Source organism: Pithys albifrons, chromosome 6 (assembly GCF_047495875.1).
Source record: "Pithys albifrons albifrons isolate INPA30051 chromosome 6, PitAlb_v1, whole genome shotgun sequence".
NCBI lineage: Eukaryota > Metazoa > Chordata > Aves > Passeriformes > Thamnophilidae > Pithys > Pithys albifrons.
This window is the reverse complement of record NC_092463.1, coordinates 3,007,989-3,033,788: the sequence shown is the minus strand read 5'-3', so window position 1 is coordinate 3,033,788 and position 25,800 is coordinate 3,007,989. Positions and strand designations below refer to the sequence as shown.

At 46.6% G+C, this 25,800-nt stretch overlaps 1 protein-coding gene across 2 annotated transcripts in view; it reads left to right on the top strand.

Annotated features, from left to right (window-relative positions):
• Window positions 1-25,800, top strand: part of DDHD1 (DDHD domain containing 1) — a 71,365-nt gene that overhangs the window by 6,289 nt on the left and 39,276 nt on the right. Inside the window, exons 2-4 of one of the 2 annotated variants that reach the window (XM_071557235.1) lie at window positions 12,510-12,683; window positions 17,201-17,302; window positions 25,084-25,212. In XM_071557235.1, coding sequence (XP_071413336.1) covers window positions 12,510-12,683; window positions 17,201-17,302; window positions 25,084-25,212 — 405 coding nt within the window. The remainder of the gene's footprint in view (window positions 1-12,509; window positions 12,684-17,200; window positions 17,303-25,083; window positions 25,213-25,800) is intronic. The other variant, XM_071557236.1, reaches the window with a different exon arrangement.

Below are 25,800 nucleotides of genomic sequence, written 5' to 3'. Positions count from 1 at the left end.
TTAAACAGTACCAGAATCCCTGCCCAGGGGATGGTGTCAGCTCCAGCAGAGTAGCTGGGGATGGATGTGGCTTAGAAAGAGAGTTGTGTTTGCCCTTTGATGTGGTCCAGCACTTTTCCTGGCTGGATGTGACCAACAGGGACACAGGCAGGGATGTTGGGAATACTTGAGTTACAAGCTGTGGGTGAAAGGGTGTCAGAAAATGTGGGATGAGAAGAATCAGGAGTTCTGTTCTGACTTAATTCAGGCCTGAATACTGATAGGACAGTGGTGATATCAAAGAAATAGGATGGGATTTAATCTGGGGGTGACAGAGTTGGATTAAAGACAGATGAGAGGTGATTTTTTTAATGTGTCTGTGATACTTTTTAGGGAAAAACTACTGAAAGCAAAGAGAAACTTTGTCCAGAGCTCTCAGAGGGGCACAACAGGGACCTGTAAGAGCTGACACTGTGCCAGTTACTAAGCACAAGGCCCAGATGGAGGAAAAATCTGCAAAAGACCAAGAAGTGAAAGTAAGAAGCACGAGCAGTTCTCAGAGTCCTGTCTGTAAGGGTGAAAAAAGCAAAGCTGAAGTCGTGGTTTGAGTGCTGGGCAGGGAAAAGGTCACTGGTGTGATGTGATCTGTTTGAGGGGGTTGCAAAGAGCTGCAGCCACTCTGGAGTGGAGCTGGAGAGGAGGAACTCCAGAGACAGCAAGTGATTAGTGAGCACTGGGATGAAGGAAACACAGGATGCAGTGGCATCCCAGGCAGGGCTACTGGAGGTGAAGGAAACTACAGTTGTAGTATAGAATTGTCAAATTGTATAGAGGAGCATAAACCCTACAAAGATCCTAATTATCCTGAAATTCAGGGCAACTGGGTAGAGAGGAATATATCCCTCTAAAGCTGGACTGTTGTTTAAATAAAACCCTTAATAAATTTTGCAGAATCTGCATCTGAGTTGGGAAGGGACTTTGGCAAGGGATGGAGGGACAGGACACAGGGAATGGCTTCAAACTGACACAGGACAGGGTTTGATGGGATATTGGGAAGGAATTCCTGGCTGGGAGGGTGGGCAGGCCCTGGCACAGGTTGGGCAGAGAAGCTGTGGCTGCCCCATCCCTGCGAGTGTCCCAGGCCAGGTTGGACAGGGCTTGGAGCAACCTGGGCTGATGGAAGGTGTCCCTGCCCATGGCAAGAGGTCCCCAGATGGTCTTTAAGGTCCCTTCCAAACAAAACCATTCTGGGATTCTGTGGAAATCGTGGTGATTTTCGGGGGGGGGCGGGGGGGGATAAAAATGAAGGAAAAAGTTAAACATGGGGCTGAAAGAGTAGGGAAATTTGGAGTTGCAGTGTGGTAGACAGAAGAAGGAAGTGGGATTAGGAGGGGAGCACAGAAAAAAAAAATCATAGAATCAGTTGGGTTGGAAGAGACCCCCGAGATCATCAAGTCCAACCCTTGGGCCAACTCCAGTCCCTTTACCAGATCATGGCACTCAGTGCCACGGCCAAGCTCAGGTTAAAAACCTCCAGGTGTGGGGAATCCACCCCCTCTCTGGGCAGCCCATTCCAATGCCTGAGCACTCTCTCTGCAAACAATTTTTTCCTGCTCTCCAACTTCAATTTCCCCTGGCAGAGCTTGAGCCCATCATGCCCCCTTGTCCTATTGCTGAGTGCCTGGGAGAAGAGACCAACCCCCACCTGGCCAGAACTTCCCTTCAGGCAGTTCCAGACAGTGCTGAGGTCACCTCTGAGCCTCCTCTTCTCCAGGCTAAACACCCCCAGCTCCCTCAGCCTCTCCCCACAGCACTTGTGCTCCAGTCCCTTCTCCAGCCTCGTTGCTCTTCTCTGGCCCCGCTCCAGCCCCTCAATCTCTTGCCTCAACTGAGGGGCCCAGAACTGAACACAACACTCAAGGTGTGGCCTCCCCAAGGCAGAGTCCAGGGGAAGGGTCACTGCTCTGGGCCTGCTGGCCATGCTAGTTTGGATCCAGGCCAGGATCCCCTTGGCCTTCTTGGCCACCTGGGCACACTGGTGGCTCCTGTTGAGCTTCCTGTCCCTCAGTCCCCCCAGGTCCCTCTGCCTGGCTGCTCTCCAGCCACTCTGTGCCCAGCCTGGAGCGCTGCAGGGGGTTGGGGTGGCCAAAGGGCAGGACCTGCACTTGGCCTTGTTGAACTTCATCCCATTGGAATCAGCCCATCTCTCAAGTCTCTCCAGACCCCTCTGCAGAGCCCTCCTGCCTTCCAGCAGGTCAACACTCCCTCCCAGCTTGGTGTCATCAGCAAATTTGCTCCTGATGGACTCAATGCCCTCATCTAAATCATCACTAAAGATGTTAAACAGGACTGGACCCAACACAGACCCCTGGGGACAGCACTGGTGACCAGCCCCCAGCTGTGTATTCCTTCTCAATCCCTGCAGAAGAGAAGGAAGGAGTTGACATCAAAGGTTACTGTGTCCTTAAACTGCTTCATGTTGTTCATTAGTGGCAGGTCTGTGGTGTGCACTCTTGAGTTTTTTAAATATATTCCTGTTATAAGAACCTTTTGCTCCAACTGCTTAGTTGTGATTGTTGGTGCTGGTGGAAACAAAGCCCAGTTGAGGAGCACAAGGGCTGAGAGGGGGGATTGTGCCAAAGCCCCGTGACTGTCCATGGGCTTGGAGCACATTCTTACCTTTGAGGAGGTGCTCACATGTTTGTCACGTGGCACAGCTGGTCTTTTGTGGGTTTAGCTTGTTCTTTTGTGGGTTTAGCTTTCACCTAATGCACTCTCAAAAATTCCAGGTCTCCCTGGGTGGGCAAAGAGCTGATAAGGGACAAACTCCTCCAGCTCAGTGGCTTCAGCAGCAAAGGCTGCTGGTGGAAGTGCTTCCCCCCAGAGCATAACTATTGAAATTTGGTGGATTATTTTAACTGGTAAGAATTAAAACTGCGATGCCATTTCGTGTTTCAACAGTCCAAAGGGGTTTTTTATGAGTGTTTGCTGCTCATTCTTAACACAACAAGGTGAGCTTTAGGATTTTGACTTGGACAATCAGGATCAGGTCTGTGTTGAGCAATTGTGGATATGTTAATTAAATTGCTCTGTTAAATAGAAAAGTCCTTCTTGGAAAACATGTACTGTATAGCCCCTGTGCTGTGGAGCCAGGCTGGGAGAGCTGGGGGGGTCACCTGGAGAAGAGAAGGCTCCAGGGATCACCTGAGAGCCCCTTCCAGTGCCTAAAGGGGCTCCAGGAGAGCTGGAAAGGGACTGGGGACAAGGGATGAAGGGACAGGACACAGGGAATGGCTTCCCACTGCCAGAGGGCAGGGAGAGGTGGGATATTGGGAAGGAATTGTTGGCTGGGAGGGTGGGCAGGTCCTGGCAGAGGTTGGGCAGAGAAGCTGTGGCTGCCCCATCCTTGGGAGTGTCCCAGGCCAGGCTGGATAGGGCTTGGAGCAACCTGGGATAGTGGAAGGTGTCCCTGCCTATGGCAGGGGTGGCACTGGATGATCTTGAATTTCCTTTCCAACCCAAACCATTCTGGGATTCTGTATTTTGGGATGTTTAGTAGCAATTGAGATGAGAGATTACTTTGAGGACACTTCTCTTTTTGTGGAGTTACTTCTGTGCCAGACATTTGAACCAGTCCCAAAGGTCAGCCTTTTGTTCCTGTTTTGGATTGCTCAATTCATCACATAAACCCATTAAAACAGTTCAGGGACAAGCAGTGACAGGTTGTTTGTTACTTGAATGCTTCAGGCATTGGTAAATCAGAGGTAATTCTGTGTTTGTAGCAGAGCAAGGTGTGTGTTCCTGCCTTTGGATCCAGCTTTGAAGCCAACACGGAGCTTCTGTGGATCAGAGTCTGGAAAAGAAATCCCACCTGTGCCAATTGGATTGATCTGAATGTGTTCAGTTCTCCATGAAACTCAAGAGCAACTTCCACCTGTAATTTTGAAATTGCTTCAATGAAGCAAGTGGGAATTACTTGATGAAACAGCAAAGTAATGGTCTTTACTGTTCAGTGAAATAAATCTCTTTTCAGCTCAGCCACTGCCTCAAAGTCTGGTTCTAAGTTCATGTTTCTCTAAGATTTTCTGAGGCTGGGATTTCACCCTTGAACTCCTCCTCGGGACTTGTTGCTTTTGAAAGAGCAGGAAGGGTCACATGTGTTGTGGTTAAACAAAGGGAGGTCACCAGGCTGTGATTAAGTGAGCAGTTCCATTTATTTAAATGTCAGTCACCTGCTCTGTTGTGAAATAACGTCAGGGAACAGCTAGAAAGATGTAGAATGTTATGGTATTTAAAAAAAAAAAGCAAACATGAAATAATGCTAGTTTAGTTTGGGGCTATTTTATTACATCTTTGTTCACTCAGTGAACTGTCAGTAAAATACAGGGACCTTCCATGTCACAGTGTCTGCAACTGTTGTCATCATAAAGCTCCCTGTCCTCAGCACGTTTCCCTCTCCCTCTTTGCCCCCCTTCTCCCTCCCTCCCTCTTTGCCCCCCTTCTCCCTCCCTCCCTCCCTCTTTGCCCCCCTTCTCCCTCCCTCCCTCCCTCTTTGCCCCCCTTCTCCCTCCCTCCCTCCCTCCCTCCCTCCCTCCCTCTTTGCCCCCCTTCTCCCTCCCTCCCTCCCTCCCTCCCTCCCTCCCTCCCTCCCTCCCTCCCTCCCTCCCTCCCTCTTTGCCCCCCTTCTCCCTCCCTCCCTCCCTCCCTCCCTCCCTCTTTGCCCCCCTTCTCCCTCCCTCCCTCCCTCCCTCCCTCTTTGCCCCCCTTCTCCCTCCCTCCCTCCCTCTTTGCCCCCCTTCTCCCTCCCTCCCTCCCTCCCTCTTTGCCCCCCTTCTCCCTCCCTCCCTCCCTCCCTCTTTGCCCCCCTTCTCCCTCCCTCCCTCCCTCCCTCTTTGCCCCCCTTCTCCCTCCCTCCCTCCCTCCCTCTTTGCCCCCCTTCTCCCTCCCTCCCTCCCTCCCTCTTTGCCCCCCTTCTCCCTCCCTCCCTCCCTCCCTCTTTGCCCCCCTTCTCCCTCCCTCCCTCCCTCCCTCTTTGCCCCCCTTCTCCCTCCCTCCCTCCCTCCCTCTTTGCCCCCCTTCTCCCTCCCTCCCTCCCTCCCTCTTTGCCCCCCTTCTCCCTCCCTCCCTCCCTCTTTGCCCCCCTTCCCTTATAATAAACCGTTGGGAAAAACATAAGGAGGAAATAACCAAAAAGACCATTTTTTCCCCCAGGATTTGGATCACCTGGTAAATGTGTTGGCACGTCATTATTTAACTGAACTTTCAGTTCAAGATGTCACACTTGTACCCTGAGATTTTGTGTTTCTTGTCCAACCTCTTGGCTTTGGGCTTTGGGAGGTGTCAATTTGAGCAAAATATGACTTTGATTTCAATTTTGCAGCCTTGGAATATTCTATTAACCTTTTAGATCTCATTGGTGGGCAAATTGTTATAGGTGTCTTGAGACCGAGGGGTCCAGAGTGCCAGGAATGCCTTAACTCAGCAGGACTTGAGTTACTCTCTGTGTCTCTTCTTAGTTTTGTACAAGTTTTCTTAGTTTTGTAAAAGTTTTCTTAGTTTTATAAAAGTTTCCTGGATCAAGTCAGATGCAAAAGGAGCTGTACAGTATTTAAATTTCAGAATACCCCATTTCATAGAATCATAGAATGGATTGGTTTGGAAAAGACCTCCGAGATCATCAAGTCCAACCCTTGGGCCAACTTCAGTCCCTTTACCAGATCATGGCACTCAGTGCCACGGCCAATCTCACCTTAAAAACCTCCAGGGGCAGAGAACCCACCCCGTCTCTGGGCAGCCCATTCCAATGCCTGAGCACTCTCCCTGCAAAGAATTTTTTTCTGCTCTCCAACTTCAATTTCCCCTGGCAGAGCTTGAGCCCATCGTGCCCCCTTGTCCTATTGCTGAGTGCCTGGGAGAAGAGACCAACCCCCACCTGGCCAGAACTTCCCTTCAGGCAGTTCCAGACAGTGCTGAGGTCACCTCTGAGCCTCCTCTTCTCCAGGCTAAACAGTCCCAGCTCCCTCAGCCTCTCCCCACAGCACTTGTGCTCCAGTCCCTTCTCCAGCCTCGTTGCTCTTCTCTGGCCCCGCTCCAGCCCCTCAATCTCTTTCCTCAACTGAGGGGCCCAGAACTGAACACAACACTCAAGGTGTGGCCTCCCCAAGGCAGAGTCCAGGGGAAGGGTCACTGCCCTGGGCCTGCTGGCCACGCTAGTTTGGATCCAGACCAGGATCCCCTTGGCCTTCTTGGCCACCTGGGCACACTGTTGGCTCCTGTTGAGCTTCCTGTCCCTCAGTCCCCCCAGGTCCCTCTGCCTGGCTGCTCTCCAGCCACTCTGTGCCCAGCCTGGAGCGCTGCAGGGGGTTGGGGTGGCCAAAGGGCAGGACCTGCACTTGGCCTTGTTGAACTCCATCCCATTGCAATCAGCCCATCTCTCCAGTCTCTCCAGATCCCTCTGCAGAGCCCTCCTGCCTTCCAGCAGGTCGACACTCCCTCCCAACTTGGTGTCATCAGCAAATTTGCTGCTGATGGACTCAATCCCCTCATCTAAATCATCAATAAAGATGTTAAACAGGACTGGACCCAACACAGACCCCTGGGGACACCACTGGTGATCAGCTGAATGCAGCTCTGTTCAAGCAATGTACTGGCAGGAAGTGTTTGGCAGAATTGATCTGGTAGTGGAAGAAAGAAAATGAAAGCAAATTCTGCTCTTTGTTTTGGTGGATCAGTCAGGTTTTTAATCCTAAATTATATTAAATATGATCCCAGTTTAAAGATCTTCACACAAAAGGGGCAACTGGGCTATACACTTACACCACACACAAGAGCAGGGATTTATATGTTGAATTATTTTAAAAGAATTTTTATTATTCAGGAGATTTAGATGATTATTATTCCCCAAATCACTCGTGTTCCTATCACACCATTAATTCCAGCACTTGTATCCTTTTATTCTTCGGATTTTCAAGGAGAAAAAAAGCCCTGTTTGTGTAAAAACAAATAAATCCTTTGTTGCAGAGTAGATCCCTTAAACTAATTTCCTGTAAAAGTGGTAAAATATGTGTGACTAATTAAAATAAAGTGCTTTTCAGCTGCTTTTAATCCTCACCATTCAAATTTATTTAGAAATACTTGTATAAATAAACCATGTAAGTGCCTAAGCAGTCAAATATGTTGGTATCTCCCAGGCTGAAGCTCTGCCAGCTGCAGATTCTGTGGTGTAAGACTTCAGGCAGTGAAGAAATCAAGACAATTCCTTTCCTAGGGGTCGAGATTGCCTGGATAAGGAAAAACAGCACATCCTATAATAGATTTGGAATTCTGTATTGGCAAAAAACCAAATTAAGTTGCAACCTGATGTAATGCCCGGTGTGTTTAATTCTTCCTTTAAACAAAAATATCTGAAAGAATGGAGTTAAAGCTTTTCTGAAAGCATCTCAAGACATGAATGAATTTATTGAAGGTGGGTGAGTGAAATTGGGGGCTAAAATGGCAAGTTTGGTTCATCCCTTCTTGATACTAATAACTGGAATAACTTCCATTGAGTTCTCTGGATGAACCACGGGGGAATCTCTCAGGAGCAGCACCTGGGCAGGGTTAAACAGAGGAGTTGTGGTTGGGAAGGCCTTTCCTCTTTCCCACAGGCAACAGAATTTATGGAAAAATCTCCTCTTGTGTTGCAGTTGCCTCATTTTCCCCACCCAATCCAGAATATTCCATGTCCATCCCTGTCTTCAGGACTGAAATGCCACTTCCTTTGGGCACTGCTGACCTTCAGCATCAGTGGGTTGTTGGGTGGTTTGGCTTGGGAGGGACCTTAAAGTTCATCTCATCCCACCCCCTGCCATGGGCAGGGACACCTTCCACCAGCCCAGGTTGCTCCAAGCCCTGTCCAGCCTGGCCTTGGACACTCCCAGGGATGGGGCAGCCACAGCTGCTCTGCCCAACCTGTGCCAGGGCCTGCCCACCTTCCCAGCCAACAATTCCTTCCCAATATCCCACCTCTCCCTGCCCTCTCAGTGGGAAGCCATTGCCTGTGTCCTGTCCCTCCATCCCTTGTCCCCAGTCCCTCTCCAGCTCTCCTGGAGCCCCTTTAGGCACTGGAAGGGGCTCTCAGGTGATCCCTGGAGCCTTCTCTCCTCCAGGTGACCCCCTCCCCAGCTCTCCCAGCCTGGCTCTTTGTGGGCTCTGATCACAGATTTTTGTATCTCAGTTTTCTGAAAACCAAAGGGTGCTGTTGGTGGCAGGGAATGCCATTTTCTTGCTTCCAGGTGGTTCTCTCTTGAGCTTTCCCCCCAGCACAGTGTTCAGATCTGCCATCCAGCTCATGATGTGAAATAAAAGCAGTTGGATCTCAGGGTGCTTTGGCTGCACTGAGAGTTTGCAACAGTTTAAAGGAAAAAAAAAAGGAAAGCAACTCTTTGGTCCTCCTAAAATCCCCTGGAGCTGGAACACAGAACTGCCTCACTCAGATTCTAAACCAAAGCTCCACAGTAACCTGTCTTTGGATCTCAAAGTGATTTATATTTCCATAGGAACATCCTTTCCAGACTTAGAGCCAAATATATTAATTTATTCCTAAACTGACCTGTTGTACAAAGGTTTTATGTTAAATTTTTTTCTTGTTTCAGTTTTTCCTGGCTGAACTTTTCTGGGAAAGGCTCTGCCCATGTTATGTTTGAGAGCTATAGACTCTTCTTGTAAAGAGCCACTCTGGGGAAGTTTCTCTCAGGCAAAAAGAGCCTGGAAATGTTTTTTTTTTAATTCTTTATGCTTAGAATTTTTACAAATCTGGAGGTGGAAATTCCCATGTGAAAAACTGAAAAATAGATGTATTCCTTTTGTTTGGAGTACAAACTAATATTCATCTGATTATTATTTGAAAATATATGTCTTTCTATGAATTCAATGAATGGAGCCTCCCCAGGCTGCTTAGTGAAGAATGAAGGAATTGCTCACAGATTTTCCCACTGAGGATTAACATCTGACGTAGCTGTGTCATTGCCTCAGCCACAATGGGATCCTTTCTCTCTGCTCACATTTTATTTCTTCCTCCAGACAGAGCTTTGTTTGTAAGGGCAGCCTGGCTGGATCTGTGTGTGTAAAAATGCAGATCTCTGGCAGGTGTAAAATATCCAGGAATGCAGCAAAGGTTGAGGAAAGAGGCTGCTGTAAATGCTGACAACTCGCCCTGCTGGGGGTGACTTTGATCACATGAAAACTAAATATTCCCCTCTCACACTTCATTGGTGGGATGTAGACTCCAAAGTTAGTCTGAATTTTCATGGAATACTGGATTTTCTGTGCCATTTGCAGTGACTGCAAACTGCAGTTTAAAGCCACTCCAGAGGTTTTGTTTGGGATTCATTTCTACTAAATGACTGTGCCATTAGAACATTCCAACCTCTTTGTCCATCAGCATGCAGAACATTTGGAATTCAGCTCATACCCATTGGCTCCTACCTGGAATAGCTATTTTAGGAGGGCAAACAGGAGCTGAGTGGCAGAACTGGGTCTTGCTCTCCTGTCTGTGTTCTGGTCAGGCCACGAGCCCAAGTTGTGACTGTTCTATTTAGGCAGAGCTTGAGTGGGACTTTGGGGCACTTGAGAGGGGGGAACCAGCACATGTAATGCCTGAGAAGGAAACTGGGATCTGTGGGAAGCTGGGATGGGAGCCTGGTAATGCTCAGAGCTGCTGGTTTGGGAATTTCCTCTGTGCTGTGCCACACCTTGAGTGTTGTGTTCAGTTCTGGGCCCCTCAGTTGAGGCAAGAGATTGAGGGGCTGGAGCGGGGCCAGAGAAGAGCAACGAGGCTGGAGAAGGGACTGGAGCACAAGTGCTGTGGGGAGAGGCTGAGGGAGCTGGGGGTGTTCAGCCTGGAGAAGAGGAGGCTCAGAGGTGACCTCAGCACTGTCTGGAACTGCCTGAAGGGAAGTTCTGGCCAGGTGGGGGTTGGTCTCTTCTCCCAGGCACTCAGCAATAGGACAAGGGGGCACGATGGGCTCAAGCTCTGCCAGGGGAAATTGAAGTTGGAGAGCAGGAAAAAATTCTTTGCAGAGAGAGTGCTCAGGCATTGGAATGGGCTGCCCAGAGAGGCGGTGGATTCCCCATCCCTGGAGGTTTTTAACCTGAGCTTGGCCGTGGCACTGAGTGCCATGATCTGGTAAAGGGACTGGAGTTGGACCGAGGGTTGAACTTGATGATCTTGGAGGTCTTTTCCAACCCAATCCATTCTGTGATTCTATGTGTGCACAGAGGGGCTGTTGGGCAGCATTCCCAGCACTGGGGTAACTGGGAGAGCTCCTGTGCCAGCACCAAGGGAAGGAAATTCAGTGGTAATTGAGCTCCTTGCTCTACATCTGCTTCCCTCCCTGCCATGAGCTTTCCTGCTGTTCACCTTTCCTTGCTGTAGGATCATCTCAAGGATGTCATCACCCACTCATGTCCCCTCCTTCTGTTACAAAGGTGGGGTGCTCAGAGCTCATTCTGGTGCTGTGGAAACAGTGTTTGCCTGTAAATCCATTCCAGAAAAAGCTTCAAAATCGGATTTGGAACATTTTGAGTGTTGCTTGCCCTGCGGGGAGATGATTGCAAGGTGATTTTCCTTTTTTTCTTTCATAGCTGGTGCATTCAGTGATGGAACATTCAGAGTGGCCCAGAGGTTCCAAGGACATTGTGGAGCTGTTTGCAATTAGTTTTGCAGTTGGTGTGAAAATTAGTTTTAGTGTGTACAGGCACAAGGGACAGCAATGCCATGTCTGTGGTGAGGGCACTGCAGAGGCATCAGAATTGCCCTTGTGCTCAGAGGGATGTGCCCAACCCCAGCGTGGCACCCTCAGATGTTTTTGTGACCTGAGCACTCACCAGGCTGCACCCCATTGCCTTGGCTGGGTCACCTCACCCAGCTGTGTCTGTTCTGCTCTGCTGGGAGATCAGAGAGATCCTTTCCATGCTCAGCAACTCTGAAATCCATTGTTTCATGTTTGTTTTTTACCTCATTTTCATTTGCTGTTTCTTTTCATCAGTTGCCAAGTTGTCACTTTTTTTTTCCTGTTCCAGGTAGGAACAGCTTTTTGAGTAGTAAAACCTATTTTTTTCCCCATCTCCTTTTTTTAAGCCTCTTTTTGTGGTTGAGTTCTTATAGAGTTTGTAGGGCTGAACTTTAGGGGTTTATATGCACACACAGAAGATGTTTGCATTTGGCTGAGTCTGTATATACATATATAGATATTTACACACACACCTCCCCTGTGCACTGGAGGTCACTGGTCAGATGGCTCTCAGGAGATCTGTATCTGTGCTGATCCCATGAACCTGGAGTTTCATGGGATAAACTGGAGTTTAGAGACTTGTGGAACTCACACACAATATTTCTCCTTTATTTTCCAGATGTAGGAGGAGAAATTCTAAGCTGAGATACAATAGATATCATTGTCCCATCTTGCTTGCAAGGATGGATGTCAGAGGGGAATTCTTGCTCCCTGTCATTATGTGGACACCAAGCACAATTTGATGTAGAATAAGCACCAAGATATATTTTTCTTAGACTTCTTTTGCACTCCCTTTCCTCACTTGGAGAAGTGAAAGTGAAACAAGATCGACAGTGACCAAAGCCAGCCCTCAGCAAAAGACTGATTTTAATAAAAAACCTCTTTCATCTTTAATATTACCATTTATGCTACTTGATGTGTCATTTGGGTCCTTGGATGTGCAGATCCCAAAGGAAATGGGGCTCTGTGCAGTCAGGGTAAGCATGAGTGGGTTTGTGTCTCCTCCTTGTTCTGCATCATCTTGAGAACTTTGAAACTAATGGGTGTTATCAGTCAAATTGTGTAGAGGAGCATAAACCCCACAAAGATCCTAATTATTCTAAAATTGAGGGCAACTGGATAGAGAGGAATTTATCCCTCTAAAGCTGGACTGTTGTTTCAATTAAACCCTTAATAAATTTTGCAGAACCTGCATCTGAGTTGGGAAGGGACTTTGGACAAAGGATGGAGGGACAGGACAAGGGGGGAAAGCTTCAAACTGACACAGGGCAGGGTTAGATGGGATTCTGGGAAGGAATTGGTGGCTGGGAGGGTGGGCAGGCCCTGGCACAGGTTGGGCAGAGAAGCTGTGGCTGCCCCATCCCTGAGAGTGTCCAAGGCCAGGTTGGACAAGGCTTGGAGCAACTTGGGATAGTGGAAGGTGTCCCTGCCCATGGCAGGGGAGCAGAACAGGATGGTCTTTATGGTCCCTCCCAACCCAAACCATTCTGGGATTCTGTTTTCCTGTCCATCTCTCACATCTTCACACACAGGTGAAAAATTAGGCCTCATTAGCTCAGGTTTGCAGATCAACACCACATTCACTGCTCCTTTCAGCCCCTTGGGATGAGCTGATGGCATTTCTCGAGCCATTTGTTACAGATTCCAGCAACAGGAGTGCAACTTTTTTCATCAAAACCCCCCTCAGAATTCCCTCCCTCCTTCTGTAAGTTCATGATTTGTTGCATTAAAAAAAAATCTATTTTTTTTTTATTTTAGAAACAGAAAAGATCCCAGTCATGCGTGGCCAGTGGTTCATTGATGGGACGTGGCAGCCTCTGGAGGAGGAGGAAAGTAACTTAATAGAGCAGGAGCATCTCAACCGCTTCAAGGGCCAACAGCTGCAGGAGAGCTTTGACATGGAAGTGTCAAAACCTGTTGATGGCAAGGAGGGTAAGATTGTTTAGATCACTGTCTTTATAATTTGTTTTATGGACACTTGAAGTCTTGTTTTCTAAAGTAACAATGTGATCTGTTTTGGTTTTCCATCCTTTATAGTGGGGAATATCAGTTTGCTCTCCCATTTTTTAGTGCATCTGGAGGTAGAATTTCCTGCTGCAGCACATTTGAGGAATGCTGGAAAAATTAGTCATGGATAAAAATCTTGTTCCCATTTTCCTTTATGTCTTTGAATTGTGTTTGAAGTCTCACTTCAAACTGAGTTCTCTTAATGGGACAAGAAGAGTCAGTGTCCAAGTGCCAACTGGCTAATAGGTCTGTGTGCAGCATCCCTAATTTGGCCCTAAAGGGAGTAGTATCAATTTTACAGATCACATTTAATTTTTTTCCCTATTCACTCTGAATTTATTTGAGTAATTTTCAGCTGCAGTAAATCTTGAGCATTCATTCTGGTATGGTAGTCCTGATATTTTAATGACCAGGCTGAGGACATTCAGTTGGTGTTGCTGGGAATCTCAGTCCAATGCATGGAACATTTTTAGGAACAGATTTCTGAAATTACTGATTTATTATTTGGTGTAGAAAGTTGAATGGGTTGCTCAGAGTAAGTACTTCAGGCTCTCACACCTCTGTTTGTTGGTTGTGACTCGATGAACAATCCACAAACCACGAGCTGCAAATACAGAGGCCCCACAATATATTTTAGAAGGAATTTTGTTGTGTTCCTCTTTATAAAGCAGCTTTATTTTTACACTCCAGCTTTGCACAAAGCAGTTACACAGTGCAGGAATGGCTCTTTGGGCCACATGACCACACAAGGAATAGCCTGTGAATAAATTGGAAGCAAGGCAATATTCAGGGTACTTCTGTAATTACTGGAAGGAAAACCAGAGTATTATTTGTTGACTTTGGGAGCTTTATCAACATTTCACAGAGTAGTTAAGTTTGTAACTCCCCTCAAAGATAATGAGGACTTTATGAATGTTAAGTCTGTAACAACCTCAAAGCTAGTGAGGACTTTATGAATGTTTTTTTCCCCTATTTATGCTACTTTAAAAGATCTTTTCCTGTGGTCCAGCCTTTAGGACAGTCCTCTGCCTCAAAAGCTCTGCCAGAAAGGTGCATAAAGTAGTGTGAACCCCAAGCCACAGCCCTGTGCCAGTGCAACCACCCTCCTGGGAGGCACTTCTATGGTATTTCTGTGTGTTTGGACTGATTTAGTGTTCCAGTGTCCTGGCACAAAGCTCAGGGTTGTTAGTGGGAGATCTTTGTGGTTCCTGAGTGCCCCCAGCCTTTGGTAGCTTAGTTTGTGGTGGAAGGGTGGCTTCAGTCCAGTCCTGTTTAACATCTTTATTGATGATTTAGATGAGGGGATTGAGTCCATCAGCAGCAAATTTGCTGATGACACCAAGTTGGGAGGGAGTGTCGACCTGCTGGAAGGCAGGAGGGCTCTGCAGAGGGGTCTGGAGAGACTTGAGAGATGGGCTGATTACAATGGGATGAAGTTCAACAAGGCCAAGGGCAGATCCTGCCCTTTGGCCACCCCAACCCCCTGCAGTGCTCCAGGCTGGGCACAGAGTGGCTGGAGAGCAGCCAGGCAGAGGGACCTGGGGGGACTGGGGGACAGGAAGCTCAACAGGAGCCAACAGTGTGCCCAGGTGGCCAAGAAGGCCAATGGGATCCTGGCCTGGATCAAAACTAGCGTGGCCAGCAGGCCCAGGGCAGTGACCCTTCCCCTGGACTCTGCCTTGGGGAGGCCACACCTTGAGTGTTGTGTTCAGTTCTGGGCCCCTCAGTTGAGGCAAGAGATTGAGGGGCTGGAGCGGGGCCAGAGAAGAGCAACGAGGCTGGAGAAGGGACTGGAGCACAAGTGCTGTGGGGAGAGGCTGAGGGAGCTGGGGGTGTTTAGCCTGAAGAAGAGGAGGCTCAGAAGTGACCTCAGCACTGTCTGGAACTCCCTGAAGGGAAGTTCTGGCCAGGTGGGGGTTGGTCTCTTCTCCCAGGCACTCAGCAATAGGACAAGGGGGCACGATGGGCTCAAGCTCTGCCAGGGGAAATTGAAGTTGGAGATCAGGAAAAAATTGTTTGCAGAGAGAGTGCTCAGGCATTGGAATGGGCTGCCCAGAGAGGGGGTGGATTCCCCACCCCTGGAGGTTTTTAAGGTGAGCTTGGCCGTGGCACTGAGTGCCATGATCTGGTAAAGGAACTGGAGTTGGACCAAGGGTTGGACTTGATGATCTCGGAGGTCTTTTCCAACCCAATCCATTCTATGATTCCAAGGACATGGAGCAAGTTCAGAAGAGGCCACATTGATTCTCCAAGGGCTGGAGCCCCTCTGCTCTGGAGCCAGGCTGGGAGAGCTGGGGTGGTCACCTGGAGCAGAGAAGGCTCAAGGGAGACCTGAGAGCCCTTCCAGTGCCTAAAGGGGCTCCAGGAGAGCTGGAGAGGGACTTGGGACAAGGGATGGAGGGACAGGACACAGAGAATGGCTTCCCACTGCCAGAGGTTAGGGATGGATGGGATATTGGGAAGGAATTCCTGGCTGGGAGGGTGGGCAGGCCCTGGCACAGGTGCCAGAGAAGCTGTGGCTGCCCCATCCCTGGGAGTGTCCCAGGCCAGGTTGGACAGGGCTTGGAGCAACCTGGGCTCGTGGGAGGTGTCCCTGCCCATGGCAGGGGTTGGAATGAGATGGTCTTTAAGGTCCCTTCCAGCTCAAACCATTCTGGGATTGGATGACCAGGGAATAGTTTCCCAGTGCCAGAGGGCAGGGTTAGATGGATGGGATGACCTCACTCTGGCCTTCCAGTACCTAAAGGAGCCTTCAGGAACTCTTGTTCTGGGAAGCAATGTTTAATCTGAAATAATTTTGAAGGATAAAAAAAAAGGGTAACATGACTCCTATTTAGCACTGAATAAACTTAAAATTTACAGAACAAAATAAAGATTTAGAAACTGCCTTTTCTGCATCCTTAGGCAGACGGTGAGTTCAGGACCTGTCTGAAATAGTCCATCAAAGGAGCAGCTTCTCCAGAGATTTCCAGTCACACCAAGGCTGCTGTAGGATAAAACAAGACCAGTTGAGTATTTATCATGCATTGCTCCATCATCTCTTTTGGGTATATTGATTTAATGAGGACGAGATGAAGCTGAAAGTTGAATTTCAGTGATAGCAAGGGAGAGAGAGGTGCAGTTGATTGTTCTTGCACAGAGGTGCTCAAAATTCAGCTGGAAATCACCTGAGCAACCTGATTCAAACTGGAAATTGGATCTGACTTAAGAGCTGATCCTGCTCTTTGTGGAGGATTGGAGCAGAGAACCCCAGCAATTTCTGGCAGAAACCATCCTGAGATCCAGCCTGGGATTCCATGATAGATGATAGGAAATGTAGAAATAAAAATACCTGTGGGACAGAATCAGAATGAATGTTTTAATGCATTGATTTGGAGCAGCAGAAGTTTTATTGGTGTTTTTTCTTAGGGAATTTCAGCCTGTGGTTAATGCCACAAAAACTGGAAAAGGTGCATTTGGAAGAGCTGATTTTTATGTCTTAGATTTCAAATAATGTTTTCTCTCTGCATAAAATGTTCTTATGGGGTTTTGTGTCACAGCCAAGACAACCTTTGCATGGGGAGGTTGAGTTCCTGGAGTCAGAGAGTTGTGCAGACCAGGAGGGAGCTCTGGAGATGGTCCAGTCCAAAAGGATGTTTCCCTTGGGATTTTCAGGGGACTCCACAACATTTCTGGGCAGCCTGTTCAGTGTTTTACCACCCTCACCATGAGAATCAATTTTATTTCTGCTTTTCCTGATTTTCCTGTGTATGTTCTCCCAGGGTGTTGCATTCCCACAGCCAGGAAAATGTTGTACAGACTAAATTAGGGAATCCCAAGTGGCTCTGAGCCCAGTTTTCCTCTGCTCTGGAGAACTGGTGGACAACAGTAAATGCATTTTATTTGCATCTTTATTAAGGCATCTGCTGACAGAGCTGTTTGCTGAGCCCTGGACCAGGATAATTGATAAAAATAAGGAATATCACTCACTTCAGCTACAGGATCAGTGTTGAGTGCTCCTGGGGCCTTGCAGAACAGGCTGAAAATGGGATATTTTATCTAATCCAACTTTTAATGATCCTCTTACACTCTCTGGGGGAAAAAAAGTAGAGCTGTGCTTACAATGGAGTTTAGTGTACCCTGAGAAGGGTTTGCTGTGTTAGACCCTGTGCCAAGCAGGGTGATGGTGTGACTTTGGCACCATGTCCCAGCTGTCTCTTACTGATGCCTTCAGCTTTGTTTGGATGTCATAACTTGTGGTGAACAAACTGAATTTGGCTCAATCCTTCAGAAATTGAATTTGGGACCTGACACTTACCTGGTTTTTAAGTATATATATTTATTTTTTTCCAGAAGATGCACCAACTTTATTTTTTTTTCTCTAAAAATAAGGATAACTAATGAAAAAAAAATGCCACCCCTTTTAAAAATTTTACTTTGAAGCTCAGTGTTTTTACTTTTAGTTCTCTACCACCTCCCTCCCTTCTCCCTCCCTTCTTTGTTCAAATGGAGAGGATATAAGGAGAAATCAGACGCTGCATGTCTTAAGAGAAAGCATTCCCAAGGTACAGTAATTGTAGATTTCTTTTTTTTTTTTCCTGTAGTACTCCTGCCTTAGGAAGCTTTAAATTCTAATCTGCTTATATATCACTTCAATGTGTTAGATTTATCTGCTTCAGGTTTTTTGAGCTGTGCTGATGCCATTTCCTTCCAGAGGGAAGGGAAAAAGCATCTTAAATCTTAGAAGAAAAGTAGCAGTGGTGTGAATTTTAGAGAAATAGATGCAGAAATCCTGGTTGTGATTGTTTGTGACTGATGAAATGGTTTGTTTCTCAAGCTCTTTATATGTGGTTTGGCTTTTTCAATAAAATAAAATTGAGATTTTTAACATTACAGCAGGCCTGGTATGAGATAATTTGTGTATCAGAGAAGGAAAAAAAAGGTTTATACCAGACAATTTGCTGCTTTTTTTCCTTGATAAGAATCTTTAATTTTATGTTGCAAGTTATTTTTATTGCAGCTTTTATGCAAGTACTGGAATTAAATGAGTCCATGGGTATAGGATATATAAGAATATATCCCATATATTCTGTTCTTCCAGAATACCTGGTAAAGGTGCTGTGCTGTGGGAAACAACCCTGACCTTTGCAGCAGCTGATGTTGTGCAGATTTAATTCAGAAAGTGGGAGTAAATCTTCCAGGAGCCATTTCATGATTGCAGAAGGCTCTAAAGTTCTTCTCACTGGGCTCTCTCAGTGAAAGCCACTGATGATTAAACTTTCTCTGACTGCAGAGTATGAAAAATGTTCTGAAACTTCTGGGAGCTGCAGCCTCAGTTTCAAATGTAAATTTAAAATGCACGTGGTATGTTGAGTTATTCTTGTCACACCATATAATTCTTTCAGCTTCTGGGGATGTTGTAAAGTCTCAGAATTTATTTTGACATGCAGAAATGTTTGCCTTTTCACTTCCCTTTAATTGTTTCTTTTCTCTAATTGGGTCCAAATGAAAATGCCTGAAATCCAAATGTTTCCCAGTAAACTTTTCTCAAATCTTTTAAAGGTGAATAAGCTGAGTGGAGCAGTAAGAAGGGACTTTTATGACTGTAATTTTGACATTATTTTTGTGTTATCTTCCCTCAGTTGTGGCAATGAATGTGCTTGAATTAAAAGTTCAGTTAAATGTGTTAGATTTATGTGCTTCAGGTTTTTTGAGCAGGTGCTTTTGTACCAAAGGGTGACACTGATTGAGTTGAGAGGGGGTGAATGAACATAAAAATGACAGCAATGAAGAGCAACAGCCTTTGAAATTACTTTTGTTTTGAATGAATAAGAAAAGGTCTTTAAATCTACAGCTCTACCTCAGGTTTATGTATCAGAACTTTGGAGTTAAAAAGGGACAAGAGCAGCCACATGACGCTCTGAGCTACCTGGACAATGTGCCAGGCTTTGGGGTAGCACCTGCTGCTTGCAAGGCAGATTAATTTAAAAATCCTTGGAAAAAAAGAAGGCAAGGAAAGGTTTTCAGGCAGTGTCTATCCCTGCTCTGGTCTTTAGCCTGGCTGGAATGGCAGTGCCTTTGTCACTGGAGGCACTGGGAGCTCTGAGCCCTTCAGAGATGGTTTCCTTTGGATGGATTGTGGCTTGAGCACAGTCAGAGTCTGGGAGAGGAGAATCACCCCATTCTTTGGTCTTGGCAGGTGGATGAAGCATCAAGTAAGGAAAAAAACCCAGATATTTGCCTTAAAAATTACTTAATTTTGAGCAGTTGGCCCTGGAGGTGCCACATCCAAGTGCCTGTGTGTTCCCATGTGGTGCTGGAGCTGGGAGGAGGTTTGCACATGCAGGATGCACCTTCCCAGCTTCCCCACAGCTTTTGTGAGCTTAAAAAATAGCTCAGGTTTTCTGCTCCTCTGTTGTTTTCCAGTTATTTTGACTCAAGTTGAATTTCTGCTCCCTAAAATAGATCAACTTCTTCAAGGCTTTAGGAATGTGGATTCTGTGGTTTATGTTTAGCTCTTCATTCTTCATATTTAAACTTCTTAGAGGGATTTTTTCCCCCTCTGTGTTCATCTCTCTCAGTGAAACTGGAGGTTTGCGTGACAGTAACAATTCATTTTTTCCCCCTCTGTGTTCATCTCTCTCAGTGAAGCTGGAGGTTTGTGTGACAGTAACAATTCATTTCTTCAGCTCAAAGAAATCCTTTCTGGATCCCTCTCACTTCCCTGGGCATTTCCTTGTTCTTCCATGGCTTTACTGCTGTGTTCCACCTCCAGTGGGGTTGGACCTTCCATGGGCTCACACTGGAGGTGTCTTCCTTGGTTGATATTCTTGAAAAAACATTTCATTTCTGGTTTCTGGCCACGAAAGAAAGCAAAATTTGCTCTCTTTTCTGTGGTCATGGCCTTCAATCCCAAACTAGAATCACAGGATGGTTTGGATTGGAAGGGACCTTAAAGACCATCTTGTTCCAACCCCTGCCATGGGCAGGGACACCTCCCACTATCCCAGGGTGCCCCAAGCCCTGTCCAACCTGGCCTTGGACACTTCCAGGGATGGGGCAGCCACAGCTTCTCTGCCCAACCTGTACCAGGGCCTGCCCACCATCAGACCCAAGAATTTCTTCATTACATTTAATCTGAATCTCTCCTCCTTCAGTTTAAATCCCTTCCTCCTTCTCCTGTCACTATTTCAGCCTTTAAAAAGTCGCTCCCCTTCTTTTTCTCATCCCCCCTCAACTCCTGGAGGACCCTCTGAGGTCTCCCTGGAGCTTTCCCTTCTCCAGAAACCTGTGCAGGATGCCTGGGATTTTTTGCAGCTGGGGAGGATGAACCCCCAGAGACATTCCCGGGAATGCTGTTGGTGTCAGAGGAGTGTCATGTGGTAACAAAGCTGTGAGAAATCCGCTCCAGAGGGAGATTCCTGTTCTGTGCCTGACATTCAGAGCTGCCACAGGCACAGTCAGACCTCAGTGGAGCTCAGCAACATCCCTGGTGCCATGGAGAGAATCCTCAACTGCAGGACGTGTTCTCCTGGGGGCCCAGCAGGCAGAGGCAGGAACAGGAGAATTCCCCGGTGCCATTCCCACTGCCTGCTTGGAATTCTGCAGCTTGGTGTCCTCAGCCACGCTGGGACATGCCTTGGTGACTTCCTGACACTGGGACATGCCTTGGTGACTTCCTGACACTGGGACATGCCTTGGTGACTTCCTGACACTGGGACATGCCTTGGTGACATCCTGACATGCTGGGACATGCCTTAGTGACATCCTGACACTGGGACATGCCTTGGTGACTTCCTGACACGCTGGGACATGCCTTGGTGACGTCCTGACACTCTGGGACATGTCTTGGTGACGTCCTGCCACTCTGGGACATGCTTTGGTGACTTCCTGACACTCTGGGACATGCCTTGGTGACGTCCTGACACTCTGGGACATGCCTTGGTGACTTCCTGACACTCTGGGACATGCTTTGGTGACTTCCTGACACTCTGGGACATGCCTTGGTGACTTCCTGACACTCTGGGACATGCTTTGGTGACTTCCTGACACTCTGGGACATGCCTTGGTGACTTCCTGACACTGGGACATGCCTTGGTGACATCCTGACACTCTGGGACATGCCTTAGTGACATCCTGACACTGGGACATGCCTTGGTGACATCCTGACATGCTGGGACGTGCCTTGGTGACATCCTGACACTGGGACATGCCTTGGTGACATCCTGACACTCTGGGACATGCCTTGGTGACATCTTGCCACTCTGGGACATGCCTTGGTGACTTCCTGACATGCTGGGACATGCCTTGGTGACATCCTGCCACTCTGGGACATGCCTTGGTGACATCCTGCCATGCTGGGACATGCCTTGGTGACATCCTGCCATGCTGGGACATGCCTTGGTGACATCCTGCCACGCTGGGACATGCCTTGGTGACATCCTGACACGCTGGGACATGCCTTGGTGACATCCTGACATGCTGGGACATGCCTTGGTGACTTCCTGACACGCTGGGACATCTCTTGGCATGGAAAGCTCCCTGGTTGTCAGTGTGAGCCCCTCTGCTCACACAGGAGGTTCACAGGAGGGAGGATGTAAATCGTGTTTTCTCCTCATCCTTGGGGAAGCATCACTTTCCTTCCTCAGGTTCAGTTCTGCTTCAGGTTCAGCTTCAGAACTGGCAGTCCTTGTTATCCCACCCCTCCAAAGCACAGTTTGCATATTTTCTTTTTTTTTAGGATGTTTGTTTTGAGCCTTGTGTCAGATCCTCTCCCGTGACACGTTTTTGTCTTCCCTGTCTCACTTTAACACATCCTGGGTCTGTCAACAACAGAAACTCCTTTTGGTTGAATTCTCAAGTGTTTTATATAAAATCACAGAATAGAATCCCAGACTGGTTTGGGTTGGAAGGGGCCTTAAAGCCCATCTCATTCCAACCCCCTTCCAGGGGTAGAAACACCTTCCACTAGACCAGGTTGTTCAGAACTCCATCCAACCTGGAGCAAAAGGTCTGTGGGCATCAGATCCAGGGTTTGAGGATGAACAAACATCCCAATTTTTCTGTAAATTAAACAGGGAAGACCAAAATCTCACCCTGCCCCAGTGAGAGGGGTGGGTTGGGCTGTGGAATGGGTGCATTGATCCTCAGGCACCTTTTCAAACAGGGATTTCCAAGTGCCAAGGTGGAGCATCCAACTTAGTTTGGCCCAGAATACTTTTTAACTTTTAAAGGAATGTTCCTCCTCCTGAGTGATGAGATGGAGCCCCTGGAAGTGTTATCCCAAATAATGCCCTGGAGTGGATGGGGCCTTTGGAATGTGCTGCAGCCACTGTTTGTAAGAGATTGAGTCTCCGCTGCTGGTTTGGGCTTTGCTCAGGGACAGGCACTCAACAGCAAAGCAATGAATGTGCTGGTCAACAGAATTCACAGAGAGACCCAAAATTAAATGTAAATATGTCAGTTTTAATTGCACCATCTCACTGGGAAATTGGTAGATTCTCTGGAAAGCATTGTCCATGTGCCTGTGCTGGATCCTGCCACCTGCCTAAAAACTCCTGATATTTTGGTGCTTAAAGGGAAAATGAGAAGAGAGAACCAACACACACTTTTCTTTGTTTATTTCTTTTTGTTCTGGGTGCTGAGTAAAAAGGAAGATGTTACTGTGCAAGTGTTGTAAAGAATTTATCTAAATGCAATGTGTAAGTTAATAACACAGATAAGTTACTCTGCTGTCAAGGACAAGTTTGGTCCTACTGGAGGTTACTGGTGGTTTCCTGAGGTGCTTCTGTTAACAGTAGACCATATTTTTAAGGTTCTCTTTGAAGACATTGCTAAATATGCAGAAAAATAGTGTTGAATATGTCACAGAATCCCAGAGTGGTTTGGGTTGGAAGGGACCTTAAAGATCATCTCATTCCACCCCCTGCCATGGGCAGGGACACCTCCACCAGCCCAGGCTGCTCCAAGCCCTGGCCAACTTGGCCTTGGACACTCCCAGGGATGGGGCAGCCACAGCTTCTCTGGGCAATCTGTGGCAGTTTCCCACCACCCTCCCAGCCAGGAATTCCTTCCCAATATCCCACCTCTCCCTGCCCTCTGGCAGTGGGAAGCCATTCCCTGTGTCCTGTCTCTCCATCCCTTGTCCCCAGTCCGTCTCCATCTCTCCTGGAGCCCTTTTAGGCACTGGAAGGGGCTCTCAGGTGTCCCTGGAGCCTTCTCTTCTCCAGGTGACCCCCCCAGCTCTGCTGGTCACATTCCTTGTGATGCAGCCCAGGACACAGTTGGGTTTTTGGGTTGCGATCACACGTTGCTGGGTCTTGTTGATCTTCTCACCTACCAACACCCCCAGGTCCTTTTCTTCAGGGCTCTTCTCAATCCATTTTCCACACAGCCTTTATTTGTGTTTGGGATTGCCTTGGGCCAGGTGCAGTTGGCCCTGTTGAACTTCAGTTGCAGTTCCTCAGTGGTTCCACATCTGGTGGTTGATTTTGATATTCCTTCAATAGACATTTTTTGGAAGAACACCATAAAGTGAGGAATAAGTTTCACAAGCAAGAATAATTAGTGCAGGGTATAGAAAAGCTACTTCATTATGTATATTCTTTCCTATAGAGAGGCTGGACTTGAATCCAGGAGTTTGAGGATCACTCCTGCATAAACTGCTGTTCTTCCAGCCATACTGACACAACCATCTCTTCCTCTTCTTTTTTTGGGCATTGAGCACAACGCCCTCCAAAGACACCAAACTTCCATCCCCTCCTCTCTGTTTCCCCAGCATCATATCTGGGAGGGATTTTGCAGAATCCAGATGGAACAAGTCTTGAAGACCTGCTAGGCAGTGCTCAAAGTCTACCCTGGCCATGGAATGGAAGAGTTTTCAGAGACCTCTGTAAGGAGGTCCAGTGTCTCAGGACATCACAGCCTCTGCTGCATTGTCTCCACATCAGAAAGATGGAGTTTTGCTGGGAATTTCCTTCCCTTCTCCAGTTCTGACTGAGATTTCTGGACTCACCTCTGTGCTTGCAGAGAACACACTCATCGAGTTCTCACTACCTTGCTCCTTGTTCTGCCCACCCTGCTCCTCAAACTCAGGCTCATTTCCCTTCCTCTTCCTGCTCTGCCAGTGTAAAACAAGGATATAATTCCAGTTATTTTGGGTGAATCAGATGTTTACTACAACAGAAGGGCTAATCCTCTCCTAATCCCCTTGTTTCTTACAGATTTCATTTAGTTTTTCATCAGTCTGTGTCAAGTCTGACTGCCTTGGCAAAGAAACAGGAATGGTCAGAGGAGAAAGGTCACAACATCTGGCTGGACGTGGCTGGTTTGTAGCAGAGTTAGAACAGGAAATCAGGATGGCTCAGGCTTTCTCAGAATGTTTTTAGAAGAGTATAAAAAATTCATTTGGGTGATTCAAGTATAGGAGACAGGTTAGAGCTCTGCTTGCTATGAAAAAAATAACCCCCAAAAACTCTGGGTGTTTTCCATGACTTTGGGCTTTTTAGCCAGACCAGTGACAGTTAAATAACCATTTTTTAGTCACGAGGCTATTGCTGTTGTCAGGACACCCCACATTAAATAAGACAAGATCTGGTGGGATCCAAATTTCTCATGATCCAGCTCTGGCACTGCTTTGCCCCTGCAAACTCCAAGCCTTGGATGATTTTGATTTGCATTATAACATTCCTGTTGTGCTTCATCCTGACAAATCAGTCCCAGAGCTCAGCCAGTTCCAAATCTGGACAACACAAACCAACAGGCTGTAGCTTTTAGTGGCTTTTGAAAGAGCTAAATTCTGTTCTGTGCCAGAAATTGCTCATTCAGAGCCTCATTGAGCTGCATTTCCAGCTCCTGGATATTTCTGAAAGGAAAGAATTGCAGTGGAGGTTTCTAGTAATGGAGCCTTGAAAGCCTCTGTGTTGATGCAGAGCAATCAGAGCCCAGGATTTCACAGGAAAGAGGATTGAAATGCTACTTTTTTTTAGTCTGAAAATACCTGGAGCAGCCACCTGGTCCTCACACCCACCTGCAATATTTCGGGATCCACTTCCCTGCCCCCTGTCCCTGTTTTTAAGGGACAATTTTGGAAACCTACCATTCCAAAATGAGGATGGGAGGAGAATACTGAAGTGAAGTGTCCTCACAGGTGCTCCCCAAACTGCTGCTTGTCCTGGTCACGTTAATCCTTAATACCAAAATTTCTCAAGGTAAGAAATAATTCAAATTTAGATATGATGGAGCTCTGGTGAACCTGGGTGTAAATTCCTTTTCTCTCTCTGTTTAAAGAGGCTTCTCTTTGCCCTCTTCCCCATCCAACTGAGCTGTTGTTCCCTGTTTGCTGCAGCCATTCACAGCCTGAAGCTGAGTCGGACCCACGTGGACTGGCACAGTGTGGATGAAGTGTATCTGTACAGCGACGCCACCACCTCCAAAATTGCCAGGACTGTCACCCAAAAGTTGGGCTTTTCCAAAGGTACCACTGCTCAGAGTTCGTAAAGAATGTTGTACATGCCACAGGTTTTAAGGTTTTTTACTCCTATGTTCAAGGAATGTTTCAAATTTGTAGTTTTAATATGTGAATATCCCACTTTGGCCATTGTGGTTTTTAATTTTATGAGTGTTTAAAGGCCTTTATTTTTCTACATAATTGGAACTAGATGTCAATTTCAGCTTTTCTTTCTATTTTATTTATATTATTATTATTTATATTATTATTTATTTTACTATTATTTATATTATTGTTTTTATTATTATCTATATTATTATTTATTTTATTTGTATTATTTTATGTTATTATTTCCTTCTTTATATTATTTATTTTCTTATTTTTTATTATTATTTCTATTATTTATTTAATGTTCTTATTCTTATTTATATTATTATTTTTTATTATTATTTATATCATTGTTGATTTTATTTATATTATTATTTCTTTTATTTATATTATTTTTATATTATTATTTATTTCATTATTTATATTTTTTATTTTCTTGTTTATTTTATTATTATTTCTATTATTTATTTAATGTTCTTATTCTTATTTATATTATTATTTAATTAT